Below are 15534 nucleotides of genomic sequence, written 5' to 3'. Positions count from 1 at the left end.
TCCTGGTCTCTCCCTTCCACACCACCAGATCTCAGTCCCCTCGCTTACCTGCAAGTACAGTGACCCTGTTGTTCGGAGTCCCTCAGGAGTCATTTCTCACCTACATGAATGGTTGCCTCATCCTTGGGTGTCCCTAGTTAGTAATTTGTCACCCCAAAGTCCCCAGAGCTTGTCACTGGGCAGCTAGTGGGCTTCGCCTGGCGCCATTGGTGCACTGGCTGCCCTGGTGGCAGCTGGTACTTTAAATTTCCAGCTCTGGAGCCCATATATGGAGAAGGCAAGAATGCTCCCTCAGGAGTCGTCATTGTGATTCTCTCCTAAGGGAAAAGTGTGCATGATAACAAATTGTGCAGGACAAGTGAACATGGGTCTGAGCCACAAATGATGCATTTGGTTTTATTACTGATATAGTTTGTTGGCTGGCTCATTTAGAGTCTTGTAGAAGTTTTTATTGGTCATATAAAGTTTTATTCTAATGAAAGCACAAACATGTTTTTGCTTTGGCAACCATACATGATGTGAAGTGTAACTTTATTATGCTAAGGTATGGTATTTTTTGTTTGTTTGTTTCCTGATTGTGTTTTTCTCTGCATGGTGGAGACTGGAATCAGCTGTTTGCTGAAGACAATTTTATAGCTGCTGTGTTTGGCTTTTGCTCTACACAAAAGGGTAAGTTTCCTTTACTGATTGTCATTGCATGGTCAATTTTTATTTTTAATTTGGAAGACAGAGACAGAGATTGTGTGTCTGCTGGTTCATCTCCCAGTTCCTGATACAGCCAGGGCTGGGTCAAGGCAAAGCCAGGAGCCCAGAAGTCCACCTGGGCTTGTGTGTAGGGCTGGGACCACAACTCCTGAGCCATCGCCTTCACACAAAGCTCCCTTCATTATTTGTGTTTTCCATGTGTCTGCTGATTCATTTACAACATATGTATATCATGAATTCAGACAGGTTTAATATATAACTCTCAAAAGTACATAACATGTATAAATATATAACTCACGGTGTCTCCCTTTGAGGTGTTTTGTGATGAGATAGTTCAGGGAGTTACACATGATGAGACAATGTGAGGCAGTGCCCATCAAGTTCCCAGAGGTTGTGGGAAGGCACTGTGGGCTTTGACTGGAGGGGGAGCCCAGCGGGTGTGGAGGGGTCAGCCTCCCATTTGCCAGGAGGCTGTGCTGTTCAGTCACTTGATCGGAGAGGCAGGTTACTGTGAGTCTCTTTACCGGAATGGGGTAAATGTTAGGTGTCTTCAAGGCTCTTTGTAAGGCACTGGACTGCTGAGTGTCTTAACTGGAGCCCAGAATGTGAGTGTTGTGGTTGCTCAAGCCTTCCCCTTGGAGAGGAGCTGAGGATGAGCCTCTCCAGGGGCCTCACCAGCTGATTCACAGCAGTGTTAGTACTTGGCTCTTTAATTGCAGGGTGCTTGCTGCTTGCTCATCCACCAGACATAAGCTGGTTTGAAGAATTTCTTGTCTCCTGCCTGCTGGCTTGTCACTCAACCTGTCTGATTGATTGCTTCCTTCCTGCAGATACATCCTTGAGGAGCAAGAGATGGACACCCACAACGTCTCCTCGGTGACTCGGTTCATCCTCATGGGGCTCTCGGAGCTGCCCGAGGTGCGCTACCCTCTCTTCGTGCTCTTTGCCACCGTCTACCAGGTCACCTTGGTGGGAAACGGGGCCCTTCTGCTGGCCATCGGGACCGAGAAGAAGCTGCACACGCCCATGTACTTCTTCCTGGCAAACCTGTCCTTCATCGACATGCTCTGCCCTTCGACCACTGTGCCCAAGATGCTGCAGAATCTCCTGACACAGGAGAATGGCATTTCGCTCATTGGCTGTGCATTGCAGCTCTATTTCCTGGTGGCCCTGTTGGGGACGGAAGTCTTCCTGCTGGCTGCCATGGCCTATGACCGGTACGTGGCCATCTGCTTCCCTCTTCGTTACACCCTCATGGTGACCAGGGTTCGCTGTGTCCAGCTGGCGTCTGGGACGTGGGCAGCTGGCTTCCTTAATTCCTTCATCCACACCATGGCCACCTTCAGCCTGTCCTTCTGCAGGTCCAACCTGGTCAACCAGTACTACTGTGACATTCCACAGATTGTGGCTCTCTCCTGCTCGTCCACGTACCTGGCAGAGATGCTGGTCCTGGTGGTCGGAGGTATCTTTGGGGTTGGCGCTTTCCTCACCACCCTCATCTCCTACTTCTACATCGTCTCCTCCATCCTGAGGATCCAGTCGGTGGAAGGCAAGCGCAAAGCCTTCTCTACATGTGCCTCCCACCTCCTGGTGGTCTGCCTGTTCTATGGCACGGCCATATTTACCTATATCCGTCCATCCTCCAGCCAGCACTTGCCTGCCCGAGACAGGCTCATCTCTATGCTCAATGGGGTCTTCACTCCCATGCTGAACCCCATCATCTACAGCCTGAGGAACACGGAGGTGAAGGGAGCCCTCAGAAGGGTCCTGTGTCATGGAACATGGTCATAGCAGGCAGTAGGAATGTAGAGCAGCTCAACTTTGAAAACCAGTGTGTAGCAAGAATCCTGGGAGCCTGATTCTCTCCTGATATGCATGTGTCTACATGTTTTATACAGCCATCTACATCACTCCATACCACATCACTTTATTTTTCTTGGTTACATGCCTCATGTCTGTGCACTGATGTTATAGTTTATCTTGCAATGTAAAACTTTCTAAAGACTAGGAACCACATAGGGGATGCAGAAGCTAAATGGGACTGTGAACGGTGATGCCTAGAAGGGTTTTTTCTTGACGTTTCTGCTGCTCCCACTGGGCTGCTCCCACCCCTAGCCACCAGCCCTCTGGTGCCCCTCACCTCAGGCTGCATCTGCTCCCATTGTGCTTTGTCTGGAGGGCGTTTCCTCCCCCCGCACAGCTCTGCAGGTGCCTTCTGTGGCAGGGCCTGCCCTCTCTGTCCACAGCCGACCTGGGCACAAAGGCTTTGGGACCCAATGAGCCGAAAGTGGTCAGTTTTAATCTTTTTGTCCCAATAGTGTAAGTTGAGTCAACTGCGCTGTCTGTGATGTTGGCTCTTATTTTTGATCCTAATCTGATGCTCCTCACTGGGGCGAGTTGATGTGGATGGTGGCCTCTGTGAACTTCATCTCCCACCTTACTTGCTCCATCCTAAAGTGACTGCCTGCCCAGAGCCTGCTGCATCCTTCCCCAAACTTTACCACCAATTAAGTGTTTGTTTTTGCCTCAATTTTAGCAGAACTTAAGTGGCTGTGACAGGAGCTGCTTTTAAGCCAATGTCTTATCTGTCTTAGTACCTCAAACCAGATCCTGCTCATATGTGGTCTAACAAATCAGCACAAGTTAAATTTGCTTCAAAAGCATAATAAGGGTTTCCCTGAACTTCTGAAGGCCCTCCATGCCTTGCAGATGGCTTCTTCCAGATTGAACCCAACCCTGCTCAGACATGCTCTAACAGATTAGCAAGGCTTTCCCTGAGCTTCTGAAGGCCCTCCATGCCTTGCAGATGGCTTCTTCCAGTCTGGACAGCCTTTTCACTGAACCTGTCTCCCTTTAAAGCAGAAGTTGTTTCGTTTTTGTGGGTGTTTTAGTTGCCTACACTTTGGGATCAAACCTGAAAACCGTTTGCCAGAGGATGTCTTGCACTCTTCTTTCTCCAGTCTTACAACCCTGTGCACGACTGAGTCTCATTCATCCTGAGTGGCTGGGTCCAGGCGCATCTCTGCATGTGTGGACATGGCCTTGAGGTCTCACTTGTGGTCTGTCTGCAGGTCTGTCCCATTTATTCCTGAAGAGTGTGACTTTGTTGTTTTGGCTGGATGTTTGGGTACATTCATTTAGTCTGACACATAGCTCAGTGTTTCTTTGTTAATCTTCTCTCTGCAGGATCTGCTATTGAGACCTGCCTTTTCCCTGCTGCACTCAGCCCCTCTCCGCCCTTGTCTCTGTGTAGTGAGGTGCCCTGGGGGTGTTGGTCTGCAATTGTTACAGTCCTTGATGAATTCACAACTTTTCTGCTGTAGAATGTGTTACTCTCTCTGAGGTTTTTGACTTATGGTCTATTTTAGTGTAAATAAATGTAGCTACGTGTATTCTCTTGATTTTCTTCTGTGCAGAATAACCTTTTACACTCCTTCACCTTCAGTCATGTGGCTCCTCCAAATTAAAGTGAATCATTTGCAGGCAGCATAGTTTGTTATTGTATTCCACGCAGTCATACTGTTTCTTTGAAAAGAATTCAATCAATTTATATCCAGAATAATTATTAGCAGGTAATACTTTATAATGTCATTTGGTTTTTGGATGATTTTTTTTCTTCCTCCCTTGCTGTCTAGGTGATTTGAGTTTTTCTATTGTCATATACTTTGATTTATTTCTGTTTTTAAAATGTATTTAATCATAGAATTTTGCTTCATGGTGTAACGAAGCTTTAGTGCATTTAAAATGACTTATTTCTATTCAAAGAACAGATTATAAGGAGAAGGAGGGAGGAAGGGAGAGAGAGAGAGAGAGAGAGAGAGAGATCTACCACTGACTCACTTCCCAAGTGGCTGCAACAGCTGGAGCTGAGCTAATCTGAAGCCAGAAAGCTAAGAGGTTCTTCTGGGTCTTTCATGTGAGTTCAGGATCCCAAGGCTTTGGGCCATCCTCTACTGCTTTCTCAGGTCACAAGCAGAAGTGGAACAGTGGGACATGAGCCAGCAGCCAAATGGAATGCAGGTGGAAGCTTAGCTTGCTATGCCATGCATCAGCCCCCATAAGGAAGCTTTACATTCATTCCTTTCCCTGTGAAATTTGCATGGCTTAGTCTGTGAAGTAAACTGACAAGTGGTGAGTTAAAATGGTATCCTTACGTGCCCTCCCACAGAGCCTGAGGATCTGAGGAGGCTGGGCAGCTTTCTACACGGAGCTGGGCAAAAGCACACCAGTCTGGGCTCCCGGGGAGAAGGGAGGAGCCAAAGGCCATGGCAGGTTCAGTGGAGGGAGCCTTGCCATGCAGGCAGCACCTCCTGGGATCAGCTACTAGGGTAATTAATCTGCCTTGGCCAGCATCCGATGGATCTGTGGCTTGACACAGGGCACTTATCCCGTTGTGTCTGTGCCCGGGAGTCACTCTAGGCCAGGGGTGATGGAGGCAGTTGCAGCACTGGAGCTGCAGTGTGTGTGTTGGGGGGCTGGGAGGTGTACCCAAAGGCACAGCTGAATTGGACATGAAAAGCTAGTCTCGATGTTCCAGACTGTGTGGGGGAGCATCACTCGGAGCCGTGCTCTTATGGAATCTGTGAGATCCACACCCTCTTCACGCTGACATTTACACCACAGCTCCTGCGGGCATCCATGGCACCCACACAGCTCAGCACAGCTCAGCCCAGCCCTTGCCCCTCCCAGCTGGAGGCAGGTCTGCCAGGGGTCTCTGTGCAGGAAGAAGTCTAGATGGACAACATTTTTCTGAGAGTCTACCAGGGCTCACTGTGCAGCCTGTGTTGGTCCACTTGCCACATGCATCATGATTTAGACTTGTTTATTTGAGAAACAGTCAATTACCAACTCCTGGTTAACTCCCCAAATGCCAGTGGCAGGCTGGGGACCAGGGACTAATGCAGGCTTCTTGGGCTGTGTAGGGGCTGGGGCCTCCAGGGGTCTGAGTTAGCAGGAAGATGCAGTCAGGAGTGGAGCTGGGCACAGAACCGAGCTGCCCGATGGGATGGAGGTGTCCTTGCTGCAGCGTCAGAGTGCAGCTCCTAGATTCTGGTGAGAATGTCAACCAAAGATGCCTGTGGGGGAGAAAAGGCCACTGAGAGAGGCTGGGGGCCACTCCGGGTAGGTGTGGGTGTACATAGGGCCGGAGTGCTCACCTGTAAGTCGTGTTTGAAGTCAGGGCAACCCCAGGCAGAAATCCAGCTGGTGGCTCAGACCAGAGTGAGGATTTACAAGAAGCAGAAGGTCTGGACCCGGCGGGCGTGTGGGGAAGGGCCAGGCCTGTGGACAGACACCCCTGATGGTTGTAGACATGGCTAGGGGCACTGCACAAGTGCGCAGGAGGACACGTTGGCGTGAGGTCAGCAACATGGGCATGTGAGGTACTGGTCACAGCACTGACCTCGGTGAAAGAGGGTTTCCTGCCTGTGAGCCCCAGGGCAGTGCTGGTCCTTCCTTCCACACACAGTAACAGCTGCAGAGGCATGGAACAGGAGACACTGAGCCTGTGTGTGTGCATGAAAAACATATGAAACAAAATATTGATACTGAGTAGCCCTTCAGGGTGGCCTGGAGGTGCTGGGGGGTCTCTACATTGGAATCTCCTAAGTCTGGCTCCCTGCCCTTGTGGGGAGACATGGAGTGGGGGAGACACAGAGAGGTGGGGGAGAGAGAGAGAGAGAGAGAGAGAGAGAGAGAGCACAACGGAGGGAGAGATGCAGAGGGAAACAGAGAGAGGCGGGATAGATGGGTGGGGGAGAGAGAGGGGCAGAAATAAACAGCAAATGTGAAGCTTGGGCTGTCCTTTACACTGCAGGGCTGGGGGTAACTGAATATTCCAAGAGGGTGAAGTTGGGGTGGGGCTCAGGGCCTCCCATTTCCCTGGCCTTTCCTACAGGCACGGTCAGTGTCAAGGTGCAGCTATATGATGCCCGCTGTGATGACACACTGACACGTGGGCTGCTGCCCGCAGCTGTAGTGGGTATTTCCAGTTGGAACTTAAGCTCTGCTACTTCACACAGTAAACCCTGAAAAAGGTTTTAGGAAATCAGGAATAAAAACAACCAGATATTAAAACATGAGAAAGTATTTTAAAATTTATTCAGGACCTTCATAATAAAAACAGTAGAAGCACACAGACATTTTGCAGAGGGAAAGCGATGTCTGTGAAAGTGCCAAGCTGCAGTTTCTCAGAAGGAAATTCCATTAATAAACAATGCTTACAAGTGTGCGTGCGTCTACTGCTCTCACTTGGGGACACAGTGTGCACTTGCGCTGCGCAAACAGATGCCTGGGTAGCCAACATGGTCGAGCTCCCGACACGAGAACAGTAGCAGCTTCTCTTCTGCATAGCTGTGTGTCTGGAAGTCGACTGATGATGAGAAATGTGACATCCTCTCAGCACAAACGGAAGCCAGATGGAAATGAGGGCTGCAGGAAGGCGCCTGCTTAGAGGCCCTGCGTGAAACTCTGGGAGGGGATGCTGTGGGCTGGGGCTGTGACAAAGACATAGGCATGCCTAATGCCTTCCTGTGCAGAGCGGATGCACGTCAGAATTCAGTGTGTGTTGCAGCCAGGCAGCAATGGCCACCTGGGAGTTCTGGTGTGCTTGTTGCTAGGGAAATATGAGGGAAGAGTGACAGGTGAGACATGGAGCACCCTCGAGTTGCATTATGCAATTGAAACAGGTTTCCTAGCAGGGTCTGTCTGTTGGTGGTCTGTTTTGCTGCTTCTGCTCTGAGTCCCATGTAGACAAGACAGACAAGCAGCCATGGGCACGGGATAGAGAAACAGTGTCAGGTTAACTCAATTTGATTCCAAGTGCTCTTGGCTGGGCAGAGGCATTCCTGGAGGGATGTCTGACTTGGCGTCCTCTGTCCCAGCAGACCCTCACGGGGACGAGGATGGTGCTCAGGCACGCCGGGGCTGTGTGTGCTCTGGGTGCCTTTCAGGGGGTGCAGAAGCAGCCGGCAGTCTTGAATTGGGCTATTTTCTCAGCAGCTTCCTGGCCCTGGGCTCCCTGCCAGCTGCCTCTGCTCTGGGCAGCAGGGGACTTGTTAGAGTAGCTCAGAGCAGGGAAGGGGCATATCCCAGGAGCGGGAGGACCTGCCAAAGTGGTGTGTGACTTCCCTCTCCCGGCTGTTGAGACACAATGAAGCATTGTGCTCATCTGGGGAGGTCTGAAGCCACAGGGAAGCCTGGATGGAGGGTTCCAGTCCCTCCTGGGGCAGATGCAGCTCTGAGCCCACACAGGGCTCCTTTGCTCTGTGCTCAGGTCTGGGACAGGAGCCAGCAGGAAGCCCGTCCCAGTGGCCCTGGTGCTTCAGTGCCCAGGAGCTGAGCGGCCTGAGGAGGGCCCGTTTCCTTCTAGTGACGGCTGGGCCCAGAGCCACAGCCCCTGTGTTTGTGTAAGTCACAGTGTTTACAGTGGGGTCACCACTTCGCGCATTTGTGAATATTCCACACAGCTCCCTCACAGTGACCCCTGGACTGCTGCACGGGAAGGATGCATGACTGCACAGAGATTCAGAGAGGGCTTGGCAGGTGTTCGTGACCCATGACCATGCCTGTTCCTCTCTCCACCTGCTGTCCACTGTGCCTGAGTCCTGTCTTCAGAAAGTGTTTTTCCCTGGGTTTCTGGAGCTTCCATGTGTGGAAACTTGGACTTGTTGGAGTTTTCCCTGGCTTGCCCATCTTCGTTTGGAGATACTGACAGTGACCTTGGGGTTGAGCGGTGAAGTGCACCAGTTTTCATGCCTACAGAACTGTGGGAGGCAGACTTCCAGCACAGGCACAGCTGCTGCAGGCATCACTGTCTTTAGTGGAGTGTGGTTTCCTAGTACCTCCTTCTTCCCCCATCCACTTATGAAGCCATGACATTTCCCAGGAATGGAAACACTGCCCCCAGCCCTGCCCACTCCTGTGGGAAGAGCCCAGTGCCAGCAGTTCACAGCGCTTTTGTCAGCCAGGCTTAGCTGCCCAGCCCAGCCTCACTGCTATGGGTGGGGAAATGAATCCTTCCTGGGTGGATGGTCGAAGAGGCTGCCTCCTGCTCCCCAAGGGATGGAGTCCTGAGTAGGGAAATTCTAAAAACGCTCCTCTGACGATCGCTGCCATGGTTCTTTCTCTGAAACTGTGGGAGCTCTACTTTTGCCTTTGGGAAGAGCATTCATTACCGTCTTCACAGGACAGTGTGTTGAGTGCATTGCCATGCCAATACTCTGCTGCATTACTCAAGTCATTGAGGTCCCGCCTGGCTCCTCATCAGTCATGGCGAGATACTCACGATGGTGTGGCCTCTTGCCGTGAGCAGCTTCTGAGACTGTGTGCATACATTTTGCTGTGACTCACTCAAAAGGAGATGGCCCTGAGACACATGCACACTCTGATTCGGTCCTGGTTTATTTGTTAACCTTAGCCCATTTCACGACGTGACAAAAAAATGCTGCAAAGGACCAGGTTTAGTAGAGCCCATTTGCACTAGGCACCTCAACTCAATAAACCAAATGTAAGAGAAATCTAAATTCACTATGGATTTGGTTGGGATAAGCTCAGTGTCCAGACAGCAGAAATTTCCACTCCATCACACAGGAGGGGAGGTGGCTGCACCCAGGGTTTCAAAAACCTGGGGGTTTGCTGTTTTGGGGTAGGTTGTCTGCTTTTCCTTTTTTCTCCTTCCTTGAATAAAACAAGAGATTCCTTGGTCCTCTCAGGACACTGTCAGTCTGCGGGGACTTGGCCCCCTTTCCGCCTTCTCAGCAGACTGGCCCTCACCTCCTGGTTCCGGAGCGTATAGATGAAGGGGTTGAGTACAGGGGTGACCACTGTGTTGAGGACATGGACGGCCTTGCTGAGGTCCAGGGCATCCTTGATGGAGGTCCGCACGTGCAGGAAGATGGTGGAGCCGTACCACAGGAGGACCACGGTGAGGTGTGAGGAGCAGGTGGAGAAGGCCTTGCTGCGGCCACCAGCCGAGGGGATCCTGAGGACGGTGCTGAGGATGGAGACATACGAGACCAGGGTGATGAGGCAGGAGCTCAGGATGACCACAACAGCGATCCCGAAGGCCGCAGCCTCCACAGCTCGTGTGCTGGTGCAGGCCAGCGCGATCCAGGGCGCAATGTCACAGAAGAAATGATTGATGGCACGGGGCCCGCAGAAGGAGAGGCTGCTGATGAGGGCGGCAGGCACGGCGATGGCCAGGAAGCCACAGGCCCAGGAGCCCAGGGCCAGTTGCACGGACAGCAGGCTGTTCATGATGGCTCCGTAGTGCAGAGGGTAGCAGACAGCCAGGTAGCGGTCATAAGCCATGACGGCCAGCAGAAAGTATTCTGTGCAGCCCAAGGAGAAGACCAGGTACATCTGCAGGAGGCAGCTGGTGAACCCGATGGCCTGGCTGCTCCCCAGCAGCACAGCCAGGGCTTTGGGGACCACAGCTGTGGTGTACCAAATCTCCAGGAATGACAGGTTGCTCAGAAAGAAGTACATGGGTATGCGCAGCTGGGGGGCAATGCCTACCAGCACCAGGATGGCCATGTTCCCGCCAACTGTGAGCACATACATCACCAGGAACAGGGAGAAGAGGGACAGTTGCAGGCCCCGGGGCCCGGGGAAGCCCAGCAGGACAAAGTCCTGGGTGAGTGTCTCATTCCCCATGGCAGCCCTGAAGCCAGGACATAGCCAAGGCCTGTGCGGCTGGCGAGTCAACCCTGCAGTCCCGGGAAGACACAGGGAACTGGCAGTGGAGTGGTTGCCGAACTGCCGAGTGCAGGTGGCCCGAGGTGTGCTGAGTGTCTGGGATTCTTAGAGCAGGGAGGAGCTGCTGAAGCTACCCCAGGAAGCTGGGGTGTCTTGTCAGAACCAACGGGTGCTTTTGGAAGACAGGTGTACTTCAGATCCAGTGTTTAAGTCCTGTGTCTGTCTCCATCACTGTTAGCCTCAGTCCAGTTACAGCCAAGCCCACCAAGGTGGCTGCTGTACGCTGACTCCGTTCTTTTGAACCCTACTGTCTGACCCTGGAATGCCAACGTGCAGTTTGTCTTGTTCTGAGACCTGCCTGGCCTCCTTCATGTGTGGCAGTCATGGCCCCCACGGTGCTCTTCTGACATGTGATCTTCGTCTTTAATACCAACGTGGACATATGAACTGGAAGAGTTAAAACCTCTTTGTTTGGAAATAACTGTTGGGTTTCTCTGACTTGCCCATTTTGTGTCTCTCTGTCACTTAAGCAGCATCCCCTGCCACGATGAGATGAAGCATGCAGGTGCCAGTGTGCAGCCCCAGGGCTTTCCGGGAGCTGGCACACCATGCCAAGAGCAACACGGACAAGGGGGCATTGGTCATTTCACTCCAAGCTCCCTCCGGCACAGAACATGCCCATCCCAACCACTCCTGCTCCCAATGTCTTCACAGAACCTAGGCTGCCAGGTGGTCCACACGGTGGTGGGTCTTAGTGGTGGGTCTTACACAGGACCCCCTCTGGGAGGCAGGAGGGTCTCCTGATTTGTGAGCATAGGGATCATCTCCAACTCATTCTCCCAAGGTGGGGCCTGGGACTCTGCATTTCATGTCCTGTCTAGGACCACAGATGGAGAGCAAGGATGTAGTATCTTTCTCACTTTTCTTTAGGCAAGGAATGTGAGCGCTAGGGAGCCCTTGGGAGCTCCCAGGATTGGGGGATGTGCAGACAAGGGCTGAGTGTGTGCCACCCCACACAAGCGACTCTGGTATAGGTAAAAAGTAGGCCTCCCCTCAATAGGGAAGCATGAAGTGACACTGACTAACACGACTCTGGACTTGGCCTCAGTGCAGAGGCGCAGGACCTGCACCCATTGACCTCAGTGCAGAGGTCTGTAGGACCTGCACCCATTGGCCTCAGTGCAGAGGTCTGTAGGACCTGCACCCATTGGCCTCAGTGCAGAGGTCTGTAGGACCTGCACCCATTGGCCTCAGTGCAGAGGTCTGTAGAACCTGCACCCATTGACCTCAGTGCAGAGACTGTAGGACCTGCACCCATTGACCTCAGTGCAGAGACACAGGACCTGCACCCATTGACCTCAGTGCAGAGGTCTGTAGGACCTGCACCCATTGACCTCAGAGCAGAGACGCAGGACCTGTACCCACTGGCCTCAGTGCAGAGGTCTGTAGGACCTGCACCCATTGACCTCAGTGCAGAGGTCTGTAGGACCTGTACCCACTGGTCTCAGTATAGAGACACAGGACCTGCACCCTATGCCTGGTACAGGAGCCCCACTGCCTTTAGTGTCCTGAGTATTCACCTTCTAGCAGCTTGCCGTCTCTTCTGCCGTGTCACTTCTGCAGCATGTCTGGTGCTCTGACGCTCCAGTGTCGCAGCCTCACAGCTAGTCGGTTTGCTTGACCCTCATGGCAGGGTGCTGCTGCAAGCCCTGCAGTGAACAAGGGAGAGGGTAGTGATTTTCTGACCTGTAGTTGGGCTGTTGCCAGTACCGGAACCAGTGCTCAACAGTCTTGGAAAACACCCAGGTTCTAAGCAGCTGTTCCACACAAACCGAGACCAAGGCCCAGGAGTCTGACCTCAGTGCCCAGCTCTCGAACCTGCTCAGGAGCTGGGGTTCTGACCTCAGTGCCCAGCTCTCGAACCTGCTCAGGACCTGGGGTTCTGACCTCAGTGCCCAGCTCTCGAACCTGCTCAGGACCTGGGGTTCTGACCTCAGTGCCCAGCTCTTGAACCTGCGCAGGACCTGGAGGTCTGACCCCAGCGCCCAGCACTTGAACCTGCTGTGGTCAGACTTTTGCCCCCCAGAACTCCAAGGCCACCCCATTGGCAGGCTCAAAAACTGTATTTTAATTTATATTCAAAAAGAAACTGGTCAAAGAAGCAATTCTGTCCTAATATTTTTCGTCTGAACAGAGAATTATATTTATCTTCAGTTTTTGAAATTTAAAGCCCCAAATAAATAAAGCTGGTAAGGAATAGGATGCAATGCCTGTTCCTTAATGGCGCAGTGGCCTGTGGACTTGATCAGCTCTGCTGTGATTTACTGCAAGTGGCCATTCTTGTGGTCACTCTGCACCCACTCCATGGCTGAGTGGTTTTTATGTCAGTTCCAAACTTAGTGAGAGTTAAAAATACCACTAAAAGCAAGATGTCTTGGGATAATACATTTTTCTCTGAATTTTAAAAACCAACCAGGAAATCAGTCTACTTCATAAGAACTAGTTTTGTGATGGGTGTGATGGCTCAGAAGCGAAATCCTCGCCTTGCACGATTGGGGATCTGATATGGGCGCCGGTTCGTGTCCTGGCTGCTCCGTTTCCCATCCAGCTCCCTGCCTGTGGCCTGGGAAGGCAGTAGAGGATGGCCCAAAGCCTTGGGACCCTGTGCTTGTGTGGGAGACCCGGAAGAAACTCCTGGTTCCTGGCTTTGGATCAGCTCAGCTCTAGCCATTGGGGCCATGTGGGGAGTGAATCAGTGGATGGAGGATCTTTTTCTCTGTATTTCCTTCTCTTTGTAAATCTGCCCTTCCAATAAAAAAAAAAAATCTCTAAAAAAGAGACAACTGCACGAAACAGAACAACTGGTTTTAACACTCTACTTACCAGACATCATAAATCACAGGAATTTCTTCCCCGTGGGGAGTAATCAATTTTGTACATAAGCATTTTTTTCCCTGTAGGAGTGGGTACTCTGCATGAAGGTAACTGCATGGAGATTGCTGGTGCAGCCAGCACCGTGGGCATTTCACCTGGGCACAAACCTGTGGTCAAGCCTGCTGGGCGTCCCACCTCAGACGTCAGGCCCAGGGCTCACCCAGGGCAGCTTCTCTGCCCGCAGCTTCTCTGCTGTGCTACCTTGGACAGACCATGTCAGGCACACGGCTCACCATGGGGTGGCCTCTCTGCCCATGGTGTCTGCCCTCTGTCTCTCTACCCTCTGCGTCTCTGCCCACGTGTCTCTGCCGGCCCACCTCGGACAGACCATGTCAGGCACAGGACTCACCCAGGTGGTCTCTGCCCACATGTTTCTGTGCTCTGCTGTCCCATCTTGGATGTCAGGCATAGGACTCCACGGGGCAGCCTTTCTGCCCATGCTGTGTCTGTCCTCTGCGTCTGTCCTCTGCCATCCCACCTTGGACATTAGGCACACGACTCGCCCATGGCGGCCTCTCTGCCCATGGGGTGCCTGGGCTCTGTGGTCGTTACTTCCTCTTACGCCATCACTCTCTCAGCTGAAGTCACTCCCGAGGTTGCCGACCCTGCGTCCCTCGCTTCACCTTTCCCTGCTCTCTTAGCCTTCTGGCATCTTCCCACGTGACCCTGGACTCTGCTCTAGTCTCCTTCCCCCTGACTCCACCCTGCTCTCATGGTCCTTACGTCCACTCTTACATCTGTTCCTGTCACTTATAGCTCCCTGTGGAGAGCAGTCTGTGGCCGGGTAATCGCCGAGCCTGGTGTGTCTTCCGGGACAAGGTCTCTCGGGGGCACTTGGGCTGCCTCAGAGATGCGACTGTCATCTGCTCTCTCGAGTGGGTGACGTCAGGTCTCCCACAGAGCTGGATGGCCAAGTCTCTGGCACGGGAAAGGCCTGCTTCTTGGAATTGCACTTGTCAACCTGGGCCTTTCGCCTGCCACAAATGCCGGTGTCCAGGTTTGCAAAAAAGTTCTTAAAACATAAGAAATAGGAATCAGCATGCAACTGGGAATGGCCAGGTCGCTCCAAATTAGAAAGATGCTATCAGAGAAAGAAAAAACAAACCCTAGTTATGAAAATGTTAGGGATTCATTTCTGCAGTTGCTATGTCACCTGCTTTAAGGGGTTACTGCTGTCTTGCTGAGAAACCCTCTTCCTTCAGAAATCCGGGATTTTGTGATTCTGTCAACGCACAGGCTTACTTCTCAGCCCAGCCCCAGCTGTGGATGCAGCTTCTGGACACACAATCCCTCGTTCATCACAGCTCTAGTTGCTAAGAGTCGGGAGTGTTCAGGCCAGGCTCACAGTGCCCATGTGGTGCCGACACCCGACCCCCCGACCCTGGGCTGGCACACCTCCTTCCTCTCCTTCCTTCACATTCCACACCAGCCTCTGCAGTTCACTGGGAGGGCCCAGCTGGCCACACCCCTGGCAGCCACCTGCTGGACCACAGGGCGCCCCCTGGTGGTTGCAGGCTGCTGAGGCAGTGAGGGGGCTGAAGGATGAGAAGAAGGAAGCCACAGGCTCAGCTCATCCTCAGCAGTGTCCTGAATCCAAACGCACTAACAAGTGTATACGCAGCTGCAGGTGTGTCCACATGGCTGAGCTCCAGTTGCGAACTGTGTCCACGAGGCTGCAGGCAGCTGAGGTGTGTCCATATGTTCTCACATGACAGTTGCTCCAGCCACAAGGTGTGTCCATGTGGCTGCACGAGGCTGAGTTCCAGATGCAATGTGTGTCCACACAACTGTGCGTGGCTGAGCTCCAGCCACAATGTGTGTCCATGTGGCTGCATGTGGCTGAGCTCCAGCCACAAGGTGTGTCCACGTGGCTGAATGCGGCTGAGCTCCAGAAACCTAAGTGCTTGGAAGATCCTCCAGTGTTTTGCCACCATGTTAGCAGGCAGCTGGATGGGAAGTGCTGCAGCTGGACCTAAGATTGGCACCCAGGTTGGATGCTGGTGCTGCAGGTGTAGGATTAGCAGGCTATGCCTCTGCATTGGCCCCAACCCCGCTCACTTCGAATGCTCACTTCTAATAGCTCTAAGTGTGTTTATGTGAGATGGCCTGGAAACCTCTGCAGAACCCACACGGGCTCCGTCAGAGCAGGCTTCCTCATCAGGAAGGGGGAGTTTCCAGTCTTCCAGAGGAAGGAAATTG

The 15534-nt window shown here is 52.5% G+C and overlaps 2 protein-coding genes across 2 annotated transcripts in view; one reads left to right on the top strand and one right to left on the bottom strand.

Moving 5' to 3' along the window:
* LOC121152851 (olfactory receptor 5V1-like) overlaps positions 1 to 2496 on the top strand; it is a 37568-nt gene extending 35072 nt beyond the window's left edge. Inside the window, exon 4 of the mRNA XM_040975048.1 lies at positions 1536 to 2496. Within this exon, the coding sequence (XP_040830982.1) occupies positions 1558 to 2496 (939 nt within the window). The 5' untranslated portion in view covers positions 1536 to 1557. The remainder of the gene's footprint in view (positions 1 to 1535) is intronic.
* A 6927-nt stretch (positions 2497 to 9423) lies between these two features.
* Positions 9424 to 10359, bottom strand: LOC121152842 (olfactory receptor 6F1). The gene has a single exon (XM_040975036.1). It carries the CDS (start codon positions 10357 to 10359, stop codon positions 9424 to 9426), a length of 936 nt encoding a protein of 311 aa, XP_040830970.1.
* Between the last annotated feature and the right edge of the window lie 5175 nt (positions 10360 to 15534).

The sequence above is a fragment of the Ochotona curzoniae genome, unplaced genomic scaffold (genome assembly GCF_017591425.1).
Source record: "Ochotona curzoniae isolate NIBS_2020 unplaced genomic scaffold, NIBS_Ocur_1.0 contig_1, whole genome shotgun sequence".
Taxonomy (NCBI): Eukaryota; Metazoa; Chordata; class Mammalia; order Lagomorpha; family Ochotonidae; genus Ochotona; species Ochotona curzoniae.
Note: the sequence above shows the minus strand (reverse complement) of the source record. Positions and strands in the feature narration are given on the sequence as shown.